The sequence below is a fragment of the Erinaceus europaeus genome, chromosome 4 (genome assembly GCF_950295315.1).
Source record: "Erinaceus europaeus chromosome 4, mEriEur2.1, whole genome shotgun sequence".
Taxonomy (NCBI): domain Eukaryota; kingdom Metazoa; phylum Chordata; class Mammalia; order Eulipotyphla; family Erinaceidae; genus Erinaceus; species Erinaceus europaeus.
Genome location: NC_080165.1, coordinates 23,692,996 through 23,714,314, shown reverse-complemented (window position 1 = coordinate 23,714,314; position 21,319 = coordinate 23,692,996). Strand labels below are relative to the sequence as shown.

General features: G+C 39.9%; 1 protein-coding gene across 10 annotated transcripts in view; it reads right to left on the bottom strand.

Annotated features, from left to right (window-relative positions):
- The window catches only part of TNRC6B (trinucleotide repeat containing adaptor 6B), a 289,108-nt gene that overhangs the window by 30,407 nt on the left and 237,382 nt on the right, over positions 1-21,319 (bottom strand). For 6 of the 10 annotated variants that reach the window (XM_060189010.1, XM_060189011.1, XM_060189007.1 and 3 more), the window contains 8 exons: positions 20,522-20,596; positions 19,375-19,420; positions 18,257-18,405; positions 17,033-17,203; positions 11,438-11,563; positions 1,655-1,786; positions 1,248-1,343; positions 887-1,076 (listed from right to left, as the gene is read on the bottom strand). In XM_060189010.1, the coding sequence (XP_060044993.1) occupies positions 887-1,076; positions 1,248-1,343; positions 1,655-1,786; positions 11,438-11,563; positions 17,033-17,203; positions 18,257-18,405; positions 19,375-19,420; positions 20,522-20,596 (985 nt within the window). The remainder of the gene's footprint in view (positions 1-886; positions 1,077-1,247; positions 1,344-1,654; positions 1,787-11,437; positions 11,564-17,032; positions 17,204-18,256; positions 18,406-19,374; positions 19,421-20,521; positions 20,597-21,319) is intronic. The other 4 variants (XM_060189014.1, XM_060189012.1, XM_007523399.2 and 1 more) reach the window with 2 other exon arrangements.

The window sequence follows — 21,319 nt, the reverse complement described above, 5'->3', positions numbered from 1 at the left end:
AGACACAATGTCAGATGTGGCGATAAATACCTCAGTTTAAATATACAGTTTAAAGAACTATAACCCTAGACACATGTAGTAATTGCATTCTGCATGTACAAACAGCTAAACTGGCTTTAAAAGTCTGATGTTAGGAGAACAAATGGCCATTCCTAAGTAGTAAGAAAGTTTGTGGTGGCACCAGAGAAGCTGGGATCCCATTTTTGCTATTTACCTATTGTTCGGTGCTTCAGAAAACCACCAATCCTCTAGGACGTAAGTAACTCAGATGTTTTTTCTGTATCAAAGTGAGAATATTTATCTACTTTTTCAGATTTAAAAATATATATATTTATTTATTTATCCCCTTTTGTTGCCCCTCCCCCCCGTATTGTTGTAGTTATTGTTGTTGATGATGTCTTCGTTGTTGGATAGGACAGAGAGAAATAGAGAGAGGAGGGGAAGACAGTGAGGGGAGAGAAAGACAGACACCTACAGACATGCTTCACCACCTGTGAAGTGACTCCCCTGCAGGTGGGGAGCCAGGGGCTCAAACCAGCCTTACACCAGTCCTTGCACTTTGTGCATATGCGCTTAACCCGCTGCGCTACCGCCCAACTCCCTCAGATTCTTATGTAAACAGAAACACAGGTCTATCCCTTATGTTTATTTATTTACTTTTTAAAAGATTTATGTATTAACTAGATAGCCAATGAGAACCAGAGCATGACCCTGGCATGTGCAGCATCAGGGTTCAAACTAGGGACCTTATGTCTGAAGGCCCGATACTCTACCTATTCGTCACCTTGAAGACTGCCACCCTAAGATTTTAGAACATGACCAACAGATAAAAATAACAATGATGTAGTGAAAGCCACCAAACAAATTTCCATTAATAACAACCTACCAGAACCATATCCAGGTATTGGCCCTTTGGTTTGAAGGTCTGGAAGCCCCACATTCAGAGCGTTGGGTACCATGTTATCCAGATGTGTCTTGGGCCCAACAGGATGAGACGGCGAATGCTTCATGCTAGGCTGCCTCTGCTGCTGCTGCTGCTGTTGCTGCTGCTGGAGTGCACTCACCATTCGAGCCAACTAGCGGCAGAGGCCAGAGCCAGGGGAAGATCAAGGGAAATGGACACAAGATAAGCCAACATGCAGAACTTCATAGGCTTGGCTGCAAAGGATTCATTTTTGCTACGAGAGATGTTCAGCAGAGATGCACTTCTCTGAGAGCAATAGAGGAACCCTCCCATCCCTGCATACCTGCTGCTCTTGCTGCTGGCGCACAGCTTGAGAAAGCTTTCTCTGATTCTGTAGTAACTGCTGCTGTTGCTGCTGCTGCAGAAGAAGCTGACATGCCTACAAAACAGAGGGGGGAGAGGAAGGTTGAATATGTGGGTGCATGTGTGAGAAACCCAGTTTCCTAAGGTGGACATCTTGAGAACAGGGAAAGGGTTTGTGCACTTAGGAGGTCAATCATCATAAAGTGTTCCCGAGGGAAGGACCACCAATTTCCATTTCCCCCGGCCACATTAACCATTAACCAGTAGCTGAGCTGCATCATCAACCCTTAAGCACACACACAAGGAAGCAAATCAAAGTCAAAGAGGGAGAAAAAGAGAGAGAAAAAAAAGCCACTTTTAGCTATAAAAGCAAGATCTGTTACTTACCAACTGAAACTGGGGAATTTGTGGAAGCTGGCTCAGCATGGCAATTTGTTGAGGAGATAACTGGGGGCCCACGTTGAAGAGACCTGGATTCAGGCCACTGTTGGGAAATTGCTTGAGCATTGAGGCAGAAACCTAGACAAAATAAATAAATAGATACAACTTTTATAATTCATCAAAATAATTATTTTCTCTATACAACGAATCCTAATGAGTCTAAAACAAGTTTCAGTTTTTCCTTGAAAAATACTGAAACAATTGGAAGAAGTACAGTGTAAGGCTAACAATAGCTACCTCTCGAGTGGTAAAATTATTAAGAACCTTTAAAATAAAAAGCCATGCATAAATAATCTTCCCAAGACTTTGAAATTTGTCTACTAATAAAAACTTCAAGTTTTACCATCGGGAAAATGTCTACAAGGCAAACCTTTTAAATTACAGAAAGACCTTTCTCTGAGAAATTATTACAGGAAACAGGTTGCAAAATACACTCAGCTGTGTGAAGCTAGTAAATAAATTATTAAATTCATTGTAAAAATCTGAAAAAATATTGTAAATAATAAAAGATGCTGAAGTTCCAAAACTTAGTCTTGTGCCAAACATTCAAGAGTCACAGAGAAGAGTAAAAGAACAGAGTGTCAAATGGCTTGGCTGGTTCCTTCTCCAGTTTTCAGGAGTGAGTCAGGCTAGGCTACAGTAAAGCTCTATGGACAGAGAAAGAATTCACGACATCAATTCCCTACCATCTTTGGACTCTTTGTCTGAGATGACTTAACTGAACTGAAGTGAGTTTCCATGTATTCTTATTCATACAGCATACCAATCAGCTGGTGCCAGAAAGAACAAACTAAATCCTTCTTTGATGAGTGGCAAACAGCCACTGACTACACATGCCAGAGCGATGCACTGGCTCTCTCCTTTGACTGACACAGGAGGGTCCTCTACCTCGGCCACAACACTCCAGGCCTCTGTCCTCTTCCTCTTAGTAGGGAAGGCTGCCTCGTTTCAGTTACACGGGAAGGTCTGGAACTCAGTTTTAGGAAGCTCACATTCTCTAGTATCAGCTCTTTGTTGTGAAAGAAATATATTTTGGCCCATGAATTAATATGTCTGTTGTCTTAAAAATTCAGTCTTTGGGCAAGAAAAAGATGTCATGATAAACTACATTTGAAGACAACCCCCCCCCCTCCCCCAGTATTCCTCAAGGACCACCAACAGGGCTCAGCAATTCTAGAAAATCTTTAGAAGGGGAGTCAGGTGGTGGCGCAGTGGGTTAAGCGCTTGTGGCGCAAAGTGCAATGACCAGCTTAAGGATCCCGGTTTGAGCCCCTGGCTCCCCATCTCTCTCTATTTCTCTCTGTCCTATCCAACAATGATGACATCAATAACAACAACAATAATAACTACAACAATAGAACAGCAAGGGCAACAAATAGGAATAAATATTAAAAAAAAAAAAAAAGAAAATCTTTAGAAGAAAGTACACATCTGGCCAAGAGACATACTGGCAAAAAATATGGACAATTAATGGACAATTACTGTCTCTATGACAACCTTTATTAGAGTCATCAAACAAGTAAATGTGGTAAAACTCGAGGCTCACTTAGACCTCACTAAAATCCTAGGGGTATTTTCTCCCCAACTTGAGGCTAGACACCATAGACCAATTTGGACACAACAAATGACACTCAATGCTTTTAACAGCTGAGAGAACGCCAAAGTTATTAGATTAAAAAAGAAAAAAAAAAGGGGGGGGGGCTACAAAAGCTGGAAAAGGAGGAAAACTGGCTCACTTAATGGTGGCCTCTTTGGTCACCACCTGCCACTCCATCACCAGGGGCCCAAGTCAGGGTACTCTAGGGATTTCACCCCTCTCTCTACCATCACTGGTCACTTCCATCAGGAATGCTACCGTAAAACTTCTAATGGCCTCTCCAGGACCCTGCCCTCACTATTAAGTAGCCATGGTAGGGGCTGCCTCACTTTATGAAGGGAGTCTTGGTCAGCCTATTCAGTCACTTGAAGAAGCCTGGTCCTGAAATGAGTGCAGCCTAGAATGTTCCCAGGTGTGATCATGGACTGTGAGCTCAGACTGACAGGGACTCACAGGTTATAAGGCTCCTGTGCTATATGTAAATATACATTGGCCTTGGGTCAAATTGATGTGATAAATTTAATTATATTTATGTATTTTCTTCAGGGTTGGAAGCTATCCTCTGTCTTAACCCAGCTTTCTAGCCCTATTCTAAACTGACTACATCTTCCCAGACAATAGTTTTAGCCCACCTCCATGTTAACTATCAAGCTCAGGCAAAAATCACTATGAACATACCTAAAATAGGTTTCCTAGCTTCTTACCACCCTAAAGCCCCTATTCTCACCTGCTCTATTCCTAACTTTCTGGTTCCCATTTATTAAACATTTTTGTGCCTCATAACTACTGTCTTTCAAACACCAAGTTGCAGATGCTACTATGACTCCATCCTGAACTCCATGGGTAGATGACCTCACCAGAATGTCCTGGGACCTTGATTCCCCAGAGCCCTACCCCACCAGGGAAAGATAGAAACAGACTGGAGGTATAGATGAACCTGTCGACTCCCATGTCCAGTGGAGAAGCAACTACAGAAGCCAGGACCCCCATCTTCTGCACCCCATAAAGATCTTTGGTCCATACTCTCACAGGGATAAAAAATAGGGAACCTTCTAATGCAGGCGATGCGATACGGAACTCTGGTGGTGAGAACTGTATGGAATTGTACCCTTCTTTTCCTACAATCTTGTCAATCATTATTAAATCACTAACTGGGAACCAATCCTGATTAACACACCAATTTTGGGATATCTAAGCTTCCAAAACTGAGAAAATACAACTCTCTCCTTTTTAACTACCCAGCTCATGGTCATTACTTTGTTAATAGGAGGTCAGAAAGTAATATAATAACTATGATCTGTTGGTTTGTGTTGTAAAAATATTAACCAATACTACTGATCTAAATAATTTGTATTTATTATTATTATTATTATTATAATTGCCCCTAGGGTTTCATCTCTGGGTCTTGGTGCCTGCATAATCTACTGCTCAGGTGGCCAGGGAGGGAGTGGGAGGGAGAGGGAGAGGGAAAGAGAGGGAGGGGGGGAATGAGAGAGGAAGAAAGACACCTACAGCACTGCTTCACCACCTGTGAACCCTCCTCAATACAGATGGGGCCAGAAGCTTGAATCTGAGTCCTTGTGAAAGGTAAAATACGCACTCAACTGGGTGTACCACTGCCTGGCCCTATGTATCTCTTTCTCTGTATATCTATCTATGTTTAGTGAATGAACAGTAACATACACAATTATAAGATTTCAGGGGTATAATTTCACACTCACACAGTGTGTACAAATTACTATGCTCTCCAAGTCCTGTACTCCCCCTCCACCATCATAGTCCTCAGAGTCTAGGAGAGATTTTGGTCTTATTTATTTATTTATTTACTTATGCACAAAGGGGTTTTTACTGTGGCTCAGTGCCTATACCACGACTCCACTGTTGCCAGCAGCCATTTTCTTCCTTTTTCTTTGATAGCCAGTGAGACACAGAGAGAAATAAAGAGGAGGAAAGAGAGAAAGAAGAGAAAACTGCAGCATTGCTCTGTTGTTCATGAAGCTTCCATCCTGTCCTGTAGGTGGGAACTGGAGGCTTGAACCCTTGGTTGTTGTTTTTATTTTATTTTAAATTTTTTATATTTATTTATTTATTTTCCCTTTTGTTGCCCTTTTAATTTTAATATTTATTTATTTTTATTTTATTTTTTACAAGTCCATTTGTGTTGGTTATCTATATTCTACATAGAAGCGAAGCCACCCAGTACTCTGGTAGTTGTCTCTCACCTCTGAGTAATAAGCATATATGAGTGAGTGAGTGACTGGGAGAGACAGGGGGAGGGAGAGGGAGGGAGGGAGGGAGAGAGGGAGAGAGAGAGAGAAAGAGAGAGAGAGAGAGAGAGAGTTTATTTGTAACTTTACTGGTTTCTTTTGTTTTTCAAAATGGACTGTGAAAAACCGAGTTACCTAATATAGCTTGTATTATCAATACATTTCTATGGAACAAGGCCATTGGCTTTGCTTCTAAATTTGTTTTCCAGATTCATGGGAAATCTTATCATTTTGTTTTTCAACCTTCTGGTCTCCAAAATAAGTAGCCATTGTCTGGGTTTTCATTTCTCTCCCCTTCTTCATTTAAATACTTATGGAATATAATCAGCTGGTCTTACAATTTATTTTTCTTTGGTCTTGAGTCATCTTGTTGAGAGCTAAATATCCCCTGACCCTTAACTATTCTTACTACCCAGCAGGAAATGAAGTAAACAGGACCCAGCTATACCCTAGAGAAGTCAGCCCTGCGGGACAAATACAGCAATATCTGCACCAGCCTGCTCATGATAGTAAGAAACTGGCAGGAAACCAAATGCCTATCAACAGCAGGACCTGTATTACAGCAAGTAAACACTTACGGTCTATCCACACAGTGGGATCCTGCAAGAACTACACTGTTCAAATCAACATGAGAAAATCTTGGAAGCGATATAAAGTCAGAAAGAGGTCTACACCATATGACTTTATTATATAAAGTACAAGAGAAGGCAGAATGAAGCAATATCGAGTTTAAAAACAAAAAGGGGCTGACTCTTTCTGCCTCTTCCTCCCCCCCCCCCCACTTCAAATAGAGAATAAAAAAGTGGCCTGGGCAGGTGGCTCTGTGATAGTGTTACATGTGTGCAAGGCCCTGGGTCCACTCCCTGGCGCTACATAAATAGATTCAGACAGATAAAGACAATAACAATAAAAAAGAAATGCTAACACAAGGTATTTTTATATTTAAAGATACACTTAAAATATAAAAGCATTTTCACTTTGAATATGATGTAAAAGCCAGCATCTCATATTAAATAGAAGGTTTACTAGGGCCTTGGCAAATGGCTGTTCATACCTGGGTTGCAGAGTAATTAAAGTGCAGGTTTGCACATTTCCATAGCAGGGAGTTAATTATTCTGGCTTAAAAGCCTTCCAATCTCCATCTGGGCTGGAGAAAGTGACGATCTAGACAGTCAACATGGTATTTAACGAAGCAATGCAGGTGCAATGACAGCAATTGAAAAGCAAGACAAAAACCTGCGAGCATATGTTGCTTCCTGAATATATGAGGTGAAATGAGAAAATAGGTAGAAATCCAAGGCTGGAAACATTTGAAATAAATCGCTCAAAGATGAGTTTTGATCTTTTCGTGTTTATATTGAATGTTGACAATAAAATTTTGAAGGAGAGTCTGCTGGAGGATTGGACACAGACTGAGAGAGGACTGATGTGTAGATCTGAGCACTTGCAGAATGTGAACACCACTCAAGAGGAAGAGGGTGTTTTTAATAAGGTGTATTTAAAAAAAAATGTGTTTATTTAAAAGAAAGAGAGACAGTGAGAGAACCAGAGCATCATTTGGCTTATGTGTTTTCAGGGATCAAACTCAGGGTTTAATCCTCTGCACCACAACTCCTGGGCCAAGGAAGATTGTGTTTTCCTGGGGAGTAGAGAGTGAGAAGTTCATATTTTGTACAAATTAACTTGAAATGTCCATGAAGCTCTCAAGTAAAGATGCTCAAAAATCTGTGGGGTTGGGACCAGAATGTTGGGCTGAAGGTGAGTCTGGAACTGTCAGTATTTCACCATTTTCCATTGGATGAGGTAAAAAAAAGTGGCTATAGATGGTGGAAAGAACTTCAAGGATTAAGATCTTGAACATTCTGAAGTTCTCTTTTTTCTTTTAACCAGAGCACCGTATAGCTCTGGCTTACGGTGGTACTTGGGATTGAACTTGGGACCATTGGTGCCTCAGGTATGAAAGTACTTTTTGCATATCCATTATGCTATCTACCCAGTCCACTCTGATTTTTTCCCCCCTCCAGGGTTATTGCTAGGGCTCAGTGCTGGAACTACAAATCCACTACTCCTGGTGGCCTTTTTTTTCTTTTTATTGGATCGGACAGAGAGAAATTGAGAGGCGAGGGAAAGATACAGAGGGAGAGAGAAAGAAAGACACCTGCAGACCTATTTTGCTGCTGCAAAGCTTCCTCCTGCAGGTGAGGAGCAGGGGCTCAAACCTGGATCCTGGTGAGGTTCCTTGAGCTTTGTGTTATGTGTGCTTAACCAGGTGCACCACCACCACCAGGCCCTCTGATTTTTTTAAAAAACAATTTACTTACTCATTTATTTGGAGTGGTGGTGGTGGTCAAAAGACCAGGACCAGAGTATCACTCTGGCATATGTAATACCAGAGATTAAACTTTAGACCTCATGCTTAAGAATCCAGTGCTTTAATTCACTGTGCCACATCCCAAGTTCCATACTCTGGTATTTAAATATTAGGGGATTGAGAAGGAACTTGTAAAGGACATGGAGAACCAATATAAAGGTGTCCAAAAGGCAAAAGAATTAAGTGGTCCCGGGAGCCAGGGAGTAGTGCAGTGGGTTAAGCACACATGGCATGAAGTGCAAGGACCGGCATAAGGATCCCGGTTCGGGCCCCCGGCTCCCCACACCTACAGTGGGGTCACTTCACAGGCGGTGTGGCAGGTCTACAGATCTCTCTCTCTCTCTCTCCCAACCCCCATCTCCTCTTAATTTCTGTCCTATCCAACAACAGTGACAGCAATTACAACAATAATGATAAATAATAAAGGCGACAAAAGGGAAAAAATGGCCTCCAGGAGCAGTGGATTCGTAGTGCAGGCATTGAGCCCCAGTGATAACCCTGGACACACACAAAAAAGAAAAAAAAAAAGAAGAAGAAGAAGAAGTGGTCCAAAAAGGAAAGAGCAATCAACTGTGCCAAATGTGGCTGACACGAGTCAGAAGACACTATTGTATTGTACAACACAAAGCCCACTGATGACTTTCGCAAGAAGGCTGGAATTCCCGCTGCCACTACCTTACCTGGACTTGTGTTCTAGTCTTGTAACTGACCTTCTTTGCCCCAGGTATTGTGCCAGAAAGCACATCCTCTATTTACTGCCAGTATTTCTGAGACTTTTATTTTCCTTCACTGCCACTCAGATGAAAAAGCTTACCTCCCAAATTTAGTCACTTAGAATTGAGTAGGCCCAAACACCTAAGATTCTATCTCAGTAGACTGGAAGATACTTAAAAACTTTTACTTTTAAGTAGAAGGCAGATAGTGACTATGAATCATGCTGACTGAAGGGCAATGTCTAAATTTCATAGCAAAAGAAAGAATTTCCAAGTTTGTTTCTATAGTTATGATCTGACTAAATTCTTCTGTTTCGCTCTAGATAGTATCTTTATGCTTCAAAAGCACAAATGAATTATTCAATCAAACAGCATTTCCTCACACATGCCATATGCTTCCAGATATCATGGTCCTTTGCATAAGTTGATCCTGCTGATCTTAAAACCTTAAATCTGTGGCCTCATAGCTGGCCCAGTGGCTAAACCCTGGACTGGAAAACATGAGTTTCCAAGTTTGAGTCCTGGCATCACGTACCAGAGTGCTGTTTTGGTTCTTTCTTTGTCCTCTCCCACCTCCCTCTCATTAATGAATAAATCTTAACAAACAAACAAAAAATTAAACAAAGGCACCTTAAACTTGGCTATGCCCAGCAGACTGACTCATTCTTTAAAACCCAGTTAAAATGTCACTGCCAGTACTAGGTCTTGCTCAGCCACTCAAACTCTGTTGAACATTTCCATACATAACACACTCAGTGCTAATTATTCTGCTATTCTCACCATCAACTCCAGGAGGCTGTGATGGAAGAAATGTCATTTCCTCACTTCCAACACAGAGACTGGAACACTGCAGTCACTGGATGAACACAAATGAATGACTTGATACCAACAGATGTTGGAAAGCATTTCAAGAGTTAAGGTGTTGCTACTTGGGCTGGGCTATGATGCATCTAGTTAAGCACAAGTTACAATGCGCAAGGACCAAGGTTCGAGTCCGAGTCCCCAGCTATAGGAAGAAAGCTTCACAAGTAGTGAATCAATGCTGTAGGTGTCTCTCTTTCTCACCCCTTCTCTGTCTCCCCCTTTCCTTTTAATTTCTCTGGCCCAAGAAAAATAGTAAATAAATATGTTTTTTATTAAAAGACACTGCCATTACAGAGTCCTGGAGAATACAGGAATAGAATCCATAATAATCCAGTAGATTATTATGTGACATTTGATGGGTGAATGTAACTTAGACAGACAGAGGGAGAGAGAAGGAGAATAGTAAGAGTTCCAGTTTAAACCACGCACATGCTGGGGGATATGGTGTAGGGTGAATTTTTCTTTAATAAGGATAGACCCAATTCCAAAAACAGAATTTAAAATGTATAGATTATGATTTCTAATTTTTTTTTTTTTTGCCTCCAGGGTTATTGCTAGGGTTTAGTGCCTGCACTGTAAATCCACTGCTCCTGGAGGCTATTTTTTCCCTTTTGTTGCCCTCATTATTTATCGTTGTCGTTGCTATTATTATTGTTCTTATTGCTGTTATTATTGTTGGACAGGACGGAGAGAAATCGAGTGAGATAGCGAAGACAGAGAAGGGAGAGAAAGACAGACACCTGCAGATCTGCTTGACCACTTGTGAAGTGACCCCCCTTGCAGGTGGGGAGCCGGGGGCTGGAACCAAGATCCTCATGTCAGTCCTTGCACTTGGGGCCATATGTGCTTAACCCACTGCCCGGGCCCCTAGCAAATATTTTAAATCTTTGTCTTGAAAGTATTTCAAAAGCAGAAACAATGGCAAAACCTGACTCTAGATAACCTGTTGCACAGATCTATTAAGCTTCCCTTCTATAAGATGAAGTAGACTCAAGGCTCTCAGGCTTAGTTCACTAAAATAACATTCAAAGGAGACTAAGGTCACATATGGAATCATTTATGTATTCTTTTATTATTATTATTATTTTATTTTTTCCAGAGCACTGCTCAACTCTGGCATATGGTAGTGTGGAGGATTAAACCTGGGACTTCAGAGCTTCAGACATGAGAGTATGTTTGCATAACCTTTATACTATCTCCCTAACCTTTTATTTATTTATTTATTTATTTAGCCACTAGGGTTATTGCTGGGGCTCGGTGCCAGCACTATGAACCACTACTCCTTTTGGCTATCCTTACCTCCCTCCTCCTTTCTATTTTTATTTGATAGGACAGAGAGAAATTAAGAGGGGAGGAGGATATAGAAAGGGAGAAAGACAGACAACCTGAAGACCTGCTTTACTGTTTGTGAAGAGTTCTTCCTGGAAGTGGGAGCTTGAACCAGGGTCTTTGCACATGTGTAGAACTATATCCTTCAGAGATGTTCTGTAAGGAAGTTTTTATTTCATGATCTAAAATTCCTCCTGTAGTACCAAGTAAGGGTTTTAGCATGTATCTTTTCAAAACTTCAAAGAATAACCCAGAATGTGGCAATTTTCATTTATCTAAATGTGAACCATTGAGAGCTACAAATTTCTAAATGTCAACATATCCGACTTTACAAAATATTATAAATTCTATGTAACTTAAAAACATAAATTATTTCACAAATATCACCTTTAGGTATTAAGATTATACAGTTATTCATGCAAAAGCATGCACCTACTAATTTCTTCTAAATACCTAGATACTCAACATCTAGGTTTTCGGATTTTAGAGCAGGATGACTCTTAATCCTTTTCTTATCATACAACCAGTCAGCTGACAACTGGTTGGATAGGCTTTACTTTTGAATTGCAGAAATGCAAAATTACGTACCTGGGGGGAAATAAACTGGGGAGGCACTTGCGCCCGGAGATTAGGAGAAGAATTTAGTGGCTGCACAGGTGTGTGCATGCCTCTCGATTGTGCTGTGCTATTTCCAAACAAACCATGATTGCCACCCTGGAAGCATAATGGCAGTAGTAAGGTTTTCTGTCAACATAAGGAAAAAAAGAAAAGCCCACCCCCAAAACCAGTTCAGGTTTTCTATGCCTCAGCAGAATCATATCCTGCATTCCATGGAATCACAATTTTTTAACTGAGAACTTCTTGATCTGGGAATGCTCAAGAAATTATTCAAATAGAAGCATGAATATGTCATCAGCATCCCTGTGTCTGATACACTCTATAAACCAAAAGGGTTAACTTTAGTCAAATGTTTGGAAAGGCACTAAATTAAAAATAAAACAAAACAAAAAACAACAACAAAAAAACACCTGAAATGTAAAGACAAGATAACATCTATTCCAACTACTGTCTTATTTAAGATTATATTTACCAAATTTATTCTCAAACCATATGACTTAAGATCCATTTAAAAGTCACTTGAGTAAAACTGCAGGTTTATAAACAATATCAAACTACACTTTGATATTTCTTCTCTGAAGTGGTTATATTAATCATAAAACCAGTGCCACCCAATAGTGATCCTAGTTCCATGAAGTCTCTACTACAGATCTTAATAACTTTGTCTTGGGTCTGCCCAATCCCTATTTTTGCTCAATAAGGTCATCTAAATGAATCAGGCTACTTGAAAAAAAAAAAAAGAGAGAGAAGGGAAAAGGTTAAAAAAAAAAAATCATTACAGGGACACTAGAACAAATATTATTCACCTGTAACTTCTCATTCAAATATATGTAGTATCAGTCTAATTTAAAATGAGCCTAACGCCCTGATTCTTGAAGGATCAATTCACTGGAGTGCTTCTCAACTGCTCTAACCAAAGAGCTATAGGCAACTGGGTCACAAAATGGCCCTTCTTTCTGACCTATTTCTGGCCAAAACAAAGTCCTTCAGAAAAGCTGGATTTGGTAACCCAACACTATTTTGCCTGTGCTATTTTTCTAGACCATCTCCACTTGGTCTCTTCTTCAAAAATCCAACTCAGGTGGCATTCTCATTAGAATACTTCCTTCTAAAACTTTCTCATTTCACATTCAGCTTTAACTGAGCCCACCTCTACCTCTATATTCTCAAAGCACTCTGACAGCATTTACCACCCCATCATATTATAGATATTTTCTACTCTGTCCTGCCATTAGCACCTTGCTACTTCTCTCTCTGTAGCCCCAGAACTCAAACAGGCCTCGTTGGCATGATGAACATATCATCTGCAAACACCCAGTACCCACTAATTCAGAGACTTGAACATGTTCCCTAAACATCTTCAGTGCCCTGCACATGTACACTCTGAAATGAAGTCATCACCACTACCTTATCCCCAGAGTCAAAGGGACTGAGGCAATTTTAAAGAACAATTTTGTAATAACAGCACTTGGTGACAAGAATACATTTTGATGGTTTAATGATTTAAAAATCAATTAAGGGACTGCTACAGGGAAATAAACTTGAAAGCCTTAAAAACAAAAATGACTGAACATAAAATAGCAATGACAATTAATATCTGTGCATATCTCATGAAAGGAAATGAGAGATCCACCATGAATTTTAAATCTTCTTAAGGATTGTTTCTATGTGGCACATGGCCTTTAATGCTACAAATTCTGTATCTTGGCTCCTCTTATTAATCAAACTCACTCTAAGGTAAAATGGTTTCATGGGCTTCAACTTTTCTAATGTCGTGGCAGTTGGTAGTTTAGCTACTGATCATTCAAACAGGAAAATGGAAAACATTTATTTCACTAAGAACTTCCTACTTAAGATTGTTCTCACACTTTACTATACAAATGATTTTGCTATTAGATGCTATTATTCATGAGTTGATCCTGGCCAGAACCCATATTTTGACGGTCTAACTCTGCTTGGTGAGGGCCTTGTTCTAATTTCAACCTTTCTTTTGATAAGAAATCTTAAAGGCAGTTTGCTTTTTAAAGATCTTATACAATCCTACCCTTCTATTTCCAATGGAATGATTCTACTCCACTCATGCCAAAGGTTTGAGGTTTTATTACCAAGTGTCTCTAAAGGCCTTTAATATATCTGAAATGAGTGGTCTGGGAGGTGGTGCAGTGATAAGGCTTTGGACTCTCAAGCATGAGCTCCTGAGTTCGATCCCTGGCAGCACATGTGCCAGAGTGATGTCTAGTTCTTTCTCTCTCCTCCTATCTTCCTCATTAATAAATAAATCAAAACTTTAAAAAAAAACATATCTGACGTGGACAGTAGTGTAGGTAAGTCAACATTAGTCTCTCAAGAAACTCTGTTTCTCAGTATGGAGCCCTAGCATAACATTTTCTTGGCTCAGAAGTAGCTATTTTACACAATGATATATGTCGTGGCAACCATATAGGTCCAGTCTTTAAAAAAATAACTATATTGTTAAGCATGAACTGTCTTATATGAGTATTTATAAAGACCCAAGTCCTCACATTTATTGGTGACATTATCCTGAACTACAGTGGTCAACTCAGAAAAGCATATACATTAGAAGCATTACTTAGCTGTGGCCTGGAGGTGGCGCAGTGGATAAAGTGTTGGACTCTCAAGAATAAGGTGTTGAGTTTGATCCCCAGCATCACATGTGCCAGTGACACACTGGTACATCTCTCTTTTAAATAAATAAATCTCAAATACAACATATTACTAAGTTTATGTTATCATGTACAAGGACCCAGGTTCAAGCCACTGGTCCTACCTGCAGGGTCAAAGCTTCACAAGTGGTGGAACCATGCTGGAGCTATTTCCCTTTCTCCCTTTTACCTTCTGTCCCCCCTCCTCTCTACCTCTATTAGAAAAATAAAGGGGGAGGGGCATGGGTGGTGGCACAACTGGTCCCCACCTGCCAGGGGGAAGCTTCATGAGCAATTAAGCACGGCTGTAGGTTTCTCTTTCTCCCTGCCTATCTCCTGTTCCCTTTTCAATTTCTCTATGTCCTATCAAAAATAAGAAAAAAAAAAAAAAAGAAAAAGATAAAGGCAGAAAAAATTTAAAAGAAGCCCCAGCTCTCCACCCGTGTGTGTGGCTGCTTCACAAGCAGTGAAGCAGGTCTGCAGGTGCCTCTCTATTTCCCCTCCCCTCTCAATTTCTCTTTGTTCTATTCAAAATATCAAAGGGGGAAAAAAGGTCACGGAAGCAATGGATTCATAGTGCAAGCACTGAGCCCCAATGATAACCCTGCAGGCAAAAAGAAAAAGAAAAAAAAAAGGTGGGGGCATGTGGGAATGGCTGCAGGGAGTAGCATTAGGCATACATCAAGTCCCAGCAATAATCTTGGTAGCAATTAACACAAAAACAAAATATTACTATGTTGATCAAAATCTTCTGTTGTTTCAGAGTAACAATTTATATTTTTAAATTATAAAATATATTGAGTCTACATGAAAATAATCTGAAAATAACATGACCATATTTGGGTTGAACAACTTAGTTAACACTAGACTTTGTAGGAATCCACAAAAAACAAACACCAAGACAAATGACTTTGTCTTAGAGTCCAGTGCACAGCTCCTTTGGCTGGTATGCTAAGCAAAAGCTAATATATGAATAGCACTTGTTATTCATGTGATGCTGGAAGAATAGTCATAATTACCATTAATTAAGACTATTTAACATTTCCTATACTTCGACTCAAAAAAAAAAAGGAATGCCCTCAAAACACTGGCATAATTGCTTCTTCTCTGCATCTGTGATACATTTTCATGTTCTTAGTGAAAACATTAAAAGAACAATGAAATGCAGAGAAAACAAAAAATTACCTATAGTTCTGAATACAGAGATAACCATTTGGAACACAAGAATATTATACTAAAAACAGACTAAGAGAACAGTGGCATTAAAATAAAGAACTGGGAGGCAAAGGGATATTGAGTTCTGGTGGTAGGAATTGTGTGGAGTTGTACCCCTCTTATCCTATGGTTTTGTCAGTGTTTCTTTTCTTCCCCCCCCCCTTTTTGTTGCCCTAGTTGTTGCAGCCTCGTTGAGGTCATTATTGCCATTGTTGACGTTGCTTTGTTGTTGGATAGGACAGAGAGAAATGGAGAGAGGAGGGGAAGACAGAGAGAGAGGGGAGAGAAAGACAGACACCTGCAGACCTGCTTCACCACCCGTGAAGCGACTCCCCTGCAAGTGGGGAGGCGGGAGCTCGAACCGGGATCCTTACGCCGGTCCCTGCGCTTTGCGCCACATGCGCTTAACCCACTGCGCCACTGCCCGACTCCCCAGTGTTTCCTTTCTATAAATAAACAAAATAAAGATCTACGGTAACAAATAGAAAGCATATAAAAGACTTACATGCAGTCAGAGGACTCCAGTGTAAGAGGTGTTTTATAGCACTCTCTAATTTATATGTAATAACATGGAAACAGAACCCCTACAACTAATAATTAAAAGTCCTTCTACAACATCTCAAGGTATATTGTCACAGTAACCAGTAAGTGGTCACAAAACTACAGATGGGAGAATGTCATCATTGGAATCATTGTCCCAAGGAATCGCGGCTCCAAATTTCTGGTTTTTCTTTGCAAAAATAATAGGATATTGTGGGAGACAGACAAAAGCTTGTTTTATCTCTCTTCATTCAGTAATCAACAGACTTATCAAGACAGAAAAGGACTGCAAAAGTGCAGAGGCACCACTGGACATGTCCAGCCATCCTAGTTCTACTGTACAACCCTTCCTCAGAAGACAGCCAGGTGTGACCCTAGAAGGGATTATTCCAGCTGGAACCAAACACTGCATCATCCTAGCAACACCCAGTCTTCTCAGTGCTGTTACCTAACATTAAAGGTACCTATTTTTTTGTAATTATTTTATTTTAGACATAGACACTAGAGTTTTAGTTGCTATAACCCATAACTTTATGTGTATGTGTTTAATAGTTTTACTATTTTCTTTCTTTTTATTAGCTCTGATTTATGGTAGTGGTAGGGACTGAACCTGGGACCTCAGAGCCTCAGGCATGAAAGTCTTTTGCATAAACTACCTGGTCCTAGTTTGCCTTTTTTTTTTAATTAGCAATTTTATTAAATCTAATGTTAAAAATGGCAAATACCAGGTTCAATCTCCCACGCTACCATAAACCAGAGATGAGCAGTGCTCTGTTAAAAAAAAAAAAAAAAAAAAATTAAAAACCAAAACTCAACAAATGGCAGATATATTGTTTGCTACATTAGAATATTATGTAAGGTAGCTACGTTGCCTCTTTAACATTTTCCTCAGCAAGTTATTTGTCTATGAAATGTGAATTTATGACCAAGAATGACAAAAGAAATAGACTGAAATAATAAACCATGTTGAGAAACATGAAGAGAGACGGTTCTATGGGCTGAAAGTTCTAACACCTACACTTAATATCATTCTGTGCATTCAGTAAGCAACAAATTTCCCAAGACAGACAAATGATGCAAGAAACTGCAGACCAGGGCCAAGGCGAGGCCACAGCCAAGCAGTTAAAAATTTGAGAGGCCTCCTTACTTGTCTAGCAGCGAAGTTTTGGGGGTTGAGCCCTGTGCCGATTGCTCCAAGGCTGACGTTGGGTAGTGTGGAACCAGAGGGAGACAGCTTGTAGCTGGGAGAAGGGGAGAAGGGAGAGCAGGGAGCCTCATCCCCAAGGCACCCATCTTGATTGGAGAAAGGCAAAGTCAGCTGGAAAGTAGTAGTAGTTAGCCAATCACAATGAGTGTTGGTTAGTGAAGCAACAGAATGCGAGAAGGGAAGAGAGAGAAACACCAGGAATAAACAAAGTTAGAGTGTATTAGCAATATACAAGGATAGAATTTGGATTTGATCATAGCCATCAAACTTTGCCCAGCAGACACCATCTGTCATCTCTTCAATACAGATGTTTTTCCTAATCCTACAAGTTAGTAACACATCCTGCCCACTGCATCAAGATAAAAATAATTGCCAGACATTTTATTTATATGTATCTAGTACTGATTACTCAAAGGAGAGGCCACTGCAACAGAAGCCAGAGTAATCTTCTTGTGAATATGCTGCTGTCTGGACTGGTATCAGTGGTGTCAGAAATATATCAGGTCTAAAAACCTTAGCTTTAACTGAATTTTGAAGACCAGGAGAACTACAAGGTGGTATTCTAAATCAGGGAGTAGTCCCACCCATTACCAGAGTCAAAAGATCAAAACAAATAGGTAAAAATGACTTGTTTAAATCAGATAGTTGAGAATTTGAGAAGTATATCACAGTAACTACACAAATCACTAAGAAAATGAAGATAACTGAAGTGCTCTCTCAGAAATATCAAAAGAAAACTGAGTTATGTTTATAAAAGTATAAGGTAAGGCTTTAGAAGACATAGAATATTTGCACAGGATCCCCAAAGTCAATCTTTTAACTACATAGTAACAGAAAAAAAAAAAATCACAACTTTTTCTCTAAAATTTCTTCTACATGTGGTAAGTGTATATTTCCCCCTCCATAAAGTGAGACTGTTTCCACCCTCCAAAAGTCATGAGTCTTTCAAAACATAATACCTTATTCACTGTACTCATATTCTAAAGACAGAGGGTTCTAATTCCTGTTTAATCAACTGTATTCATGTCAACACATGAATGCAAGAAATATTTGCATTTTACTCATTAATTCATTCCAGTAATTGTTTCTTTCTGGAATCAATTACCAAAAGGCAAATAGAAACCTAGATGGCTCTCATGAATGATCTTAAAAGATTCAACTCACCTTCTCAAAATAAGGCCCACTATCTGTGGTTCCCATGTCTTTGGAATTAGGTGGACGGAACCCAGATCGATCCTTCCTCATGATATCATTAAAATCCCCGAGATTCATTGCTCGCTTGTCCACATCAAATTTTTTATCAGGAAGGCTTCCTGGAAAAGTGACACAGATAGACTGAATATTTCAAGAGTCAGTATCTCTCTCATGTCTGATAGTAACCTAGAAACAAATGCTTTCTATGTTGGGTAGTAAAACCAAAGGAGCTCTCACTGGTTCAGAATTCTGGCATCCTGGAACACTGGTGGATACTTAAAACAATAACAAAACATCATGTATCAGCTGTAGCCTGTTTCCTACAGAAGACTGAAAGAAGGCCTAAAGTAATAACCTGGCAGAAGCCTGATTAAGAGAAAATATTACTTATTTGATGTTAGATATGTATCTTGCTCAAAAATTAAAATGTCCCGAGTAAGAGAATATCTCTTTTTGCATTGGCTAGCTAACTGGCTGGGGTTGTGAAACACAAGATACTGGAGAAAGAGGCACAGTCACTGGCCTAGAATTTAGAACTTAACATTAGCAGTTTTTACACACAGGAGATAAGAGTGCTCATTGCTTATACAATGCTATTTTCCAGGTGTGGTGATTATTTCTACTATTCTTTCAGTAGTAGAGAGTTGCTGCTGTATAGTGACATGCGTCAATGCCCCCAAGACATGGGTGAATGCCCCTTATTTTTATGCCAGTCTCATCTTAATTCCATCTTCTTATCCCAGGCACACATCACTCGCTGATATTACCTCCTGGTCTTCTGCAACAACCTGAGTGTCGAATCCTTTTCTAGTGTCTATCATGGTACCACCCACAGAGTTAGTGTTCAATGCACACCTACTAACCTGCACCCATTCCAAGTGAAATTAGCTAGGACATCCCAAAGAAACATCATTAATGACAATCTATGTCAGGGCTACAGAAGTAGTTCGGCTTGTTTAAAGTGCGGAACTTAGATGCCTGAAGCTCCAGGGACCACAAGTTCAATTCTGAGCACAACTCTATCATAAAATGAATAAGTAAATAAATAAATCTAAATATCCCATTAGTCTCAGTGGAATGATACACACCTACAGACAAATCCATTTTGCTGCTTGGATTATCTTCAGTTTGACTCTAAAAAATAAAGAACAATGAGGAAAGATTAGTGGCTTAAATCAGAGAACCAACAGCATTACTCATGTAACAGGCACAATTAACAACTGACACTCTATAAAGCCCTTGGATATAAACTCTAAACTGGAAGGGAGACAATAACATTTTTAGGACAATTAATTTGATTGCTACTAGTGATTTTAGTCCTTAATTCAATTTTATACAGGATTAGCTTCAATAAATCTATGGGCAGAGCAATAGTTAAACAACTGCTTGAAGAAATCAACCCCTATCCTCAAGTTGCAGGCAGCCCAGGATCAAGTTTCATGAGTGAGAGCCAAATGATGACAGCTTCTTCTCGTGACTTGTCAAGTCATCAAATCTTGTGATGTGTAGCCAAGTCAAGGCACTGGGCTATTAGCAAACAGGGAAAGGGTATCTCCCCACAATGTTCCAAAGAGATAAGAAGATTAGAAACTGCATGATTTTCTATACAATGGATCACAAATAGGTTTCTCCAATTATCTTTAAAAAAAAAAAAAAAAAAATCAATGAGGCACGGTAGCACAGCCAGGGGAAATGATGTAAATCTTAAAGGCCTGGCTTGGTCTCCCCTCCTAAGGAAAAAAATACATGGAGTACCAATTTAAAATTCATAACCTTTAAATGTTGTAGTATTCTTAAAAACAGAGAACAAGGGAGTCGGGCATTAGTGAAGGTGGCGCAAAGCGCAAGGACTGACGTAAGGATCCCGGTTCGAGCCCCTGGCTCTCCACCTGCAGGACAGTCACTTCACAAGAGGTGAAGCAGGTCTGCAGTTGTCTATCTTTCACTCCCCCTCTCTGTCTTCCCCTCCTCTCTCCATTTCTCTCTGTCCTATCCAGCAACAACGACAACAATAACTATAACAATAAAAAAACAACAAGGGAAACAAAATGGGATAGATAAATATTTTTTAAAAAGAATAAAGAACAAATACTATTTAATCCAAAGGATCAGATCCAAAGGTTGCTTCACCAAGTTTCCAAATTTGTCATTTTGTGCTACACATGACAATAGTTTTAAAATTTGTACTAGACATAAAAGGTGGAATACATTACAGATGAGGAAAAATAAACTTACCAGCAATCCCATATTTGAAAACTGTTTGGCAAGGGGATTCATCCATGAATCATTGTTTCCTCCTTTTAGTGCGCACTAGAGAAATAAAATATGTGACCTCAAAACCAAGTAATTTATTTCAACCCCATAACTAGGTTGTATAAGTAATGTTTCTAAGTGTTGAGCCAAGAACTTACAATTTATTTGCTAAAGATTTATGGGGGGGGGGAGAGGATACACACACCAGAGCACCACTCCAGCATGTGGTATGCAGGGAGTTGAACTAGGGCCTCAGGTTTGCAAAGCGTTCACTCTACCTGCTAAGCCACCTCCCCAACTGCAAGAAGTTTCTATTTTTGAGTCCTAACTACTCCTTTTCGCCACCAGGGTAATCACTGGGGCTTTGCTCCTAACAGACTCTCTCTTTTTTCAGATAAAGGGAGGGAAGGAGAAGGGCAGACTGCAGCACTACTCCATGGCTGTGGAGCTCCCCCAAGCAGGTGCTACTATATGGTGGCCACGCGCTCGAATCTGGGTCCTCGAGCTTGGTAATATAGTGTTTTATTAGGTGAGCCATCTCCCAGGCCCCAATTCCTCTTTATTTATGGCTATTCTGATATTGTGCCTACTAATTAATGATTCTTAGATATATCTATGTTTTATTTTGGTGCTAAGATTGAACTCTGAGTCTAATGCATGCAAACTATGTAATCCATCTCTGTTTCCTACATTGATTCTTATTTCACTCACTGCACTGAATAAGAAGTAGCTGGAATGGCCCAAGGGGTGACACAGTGGATAAAGCACTGGACTCTCAGT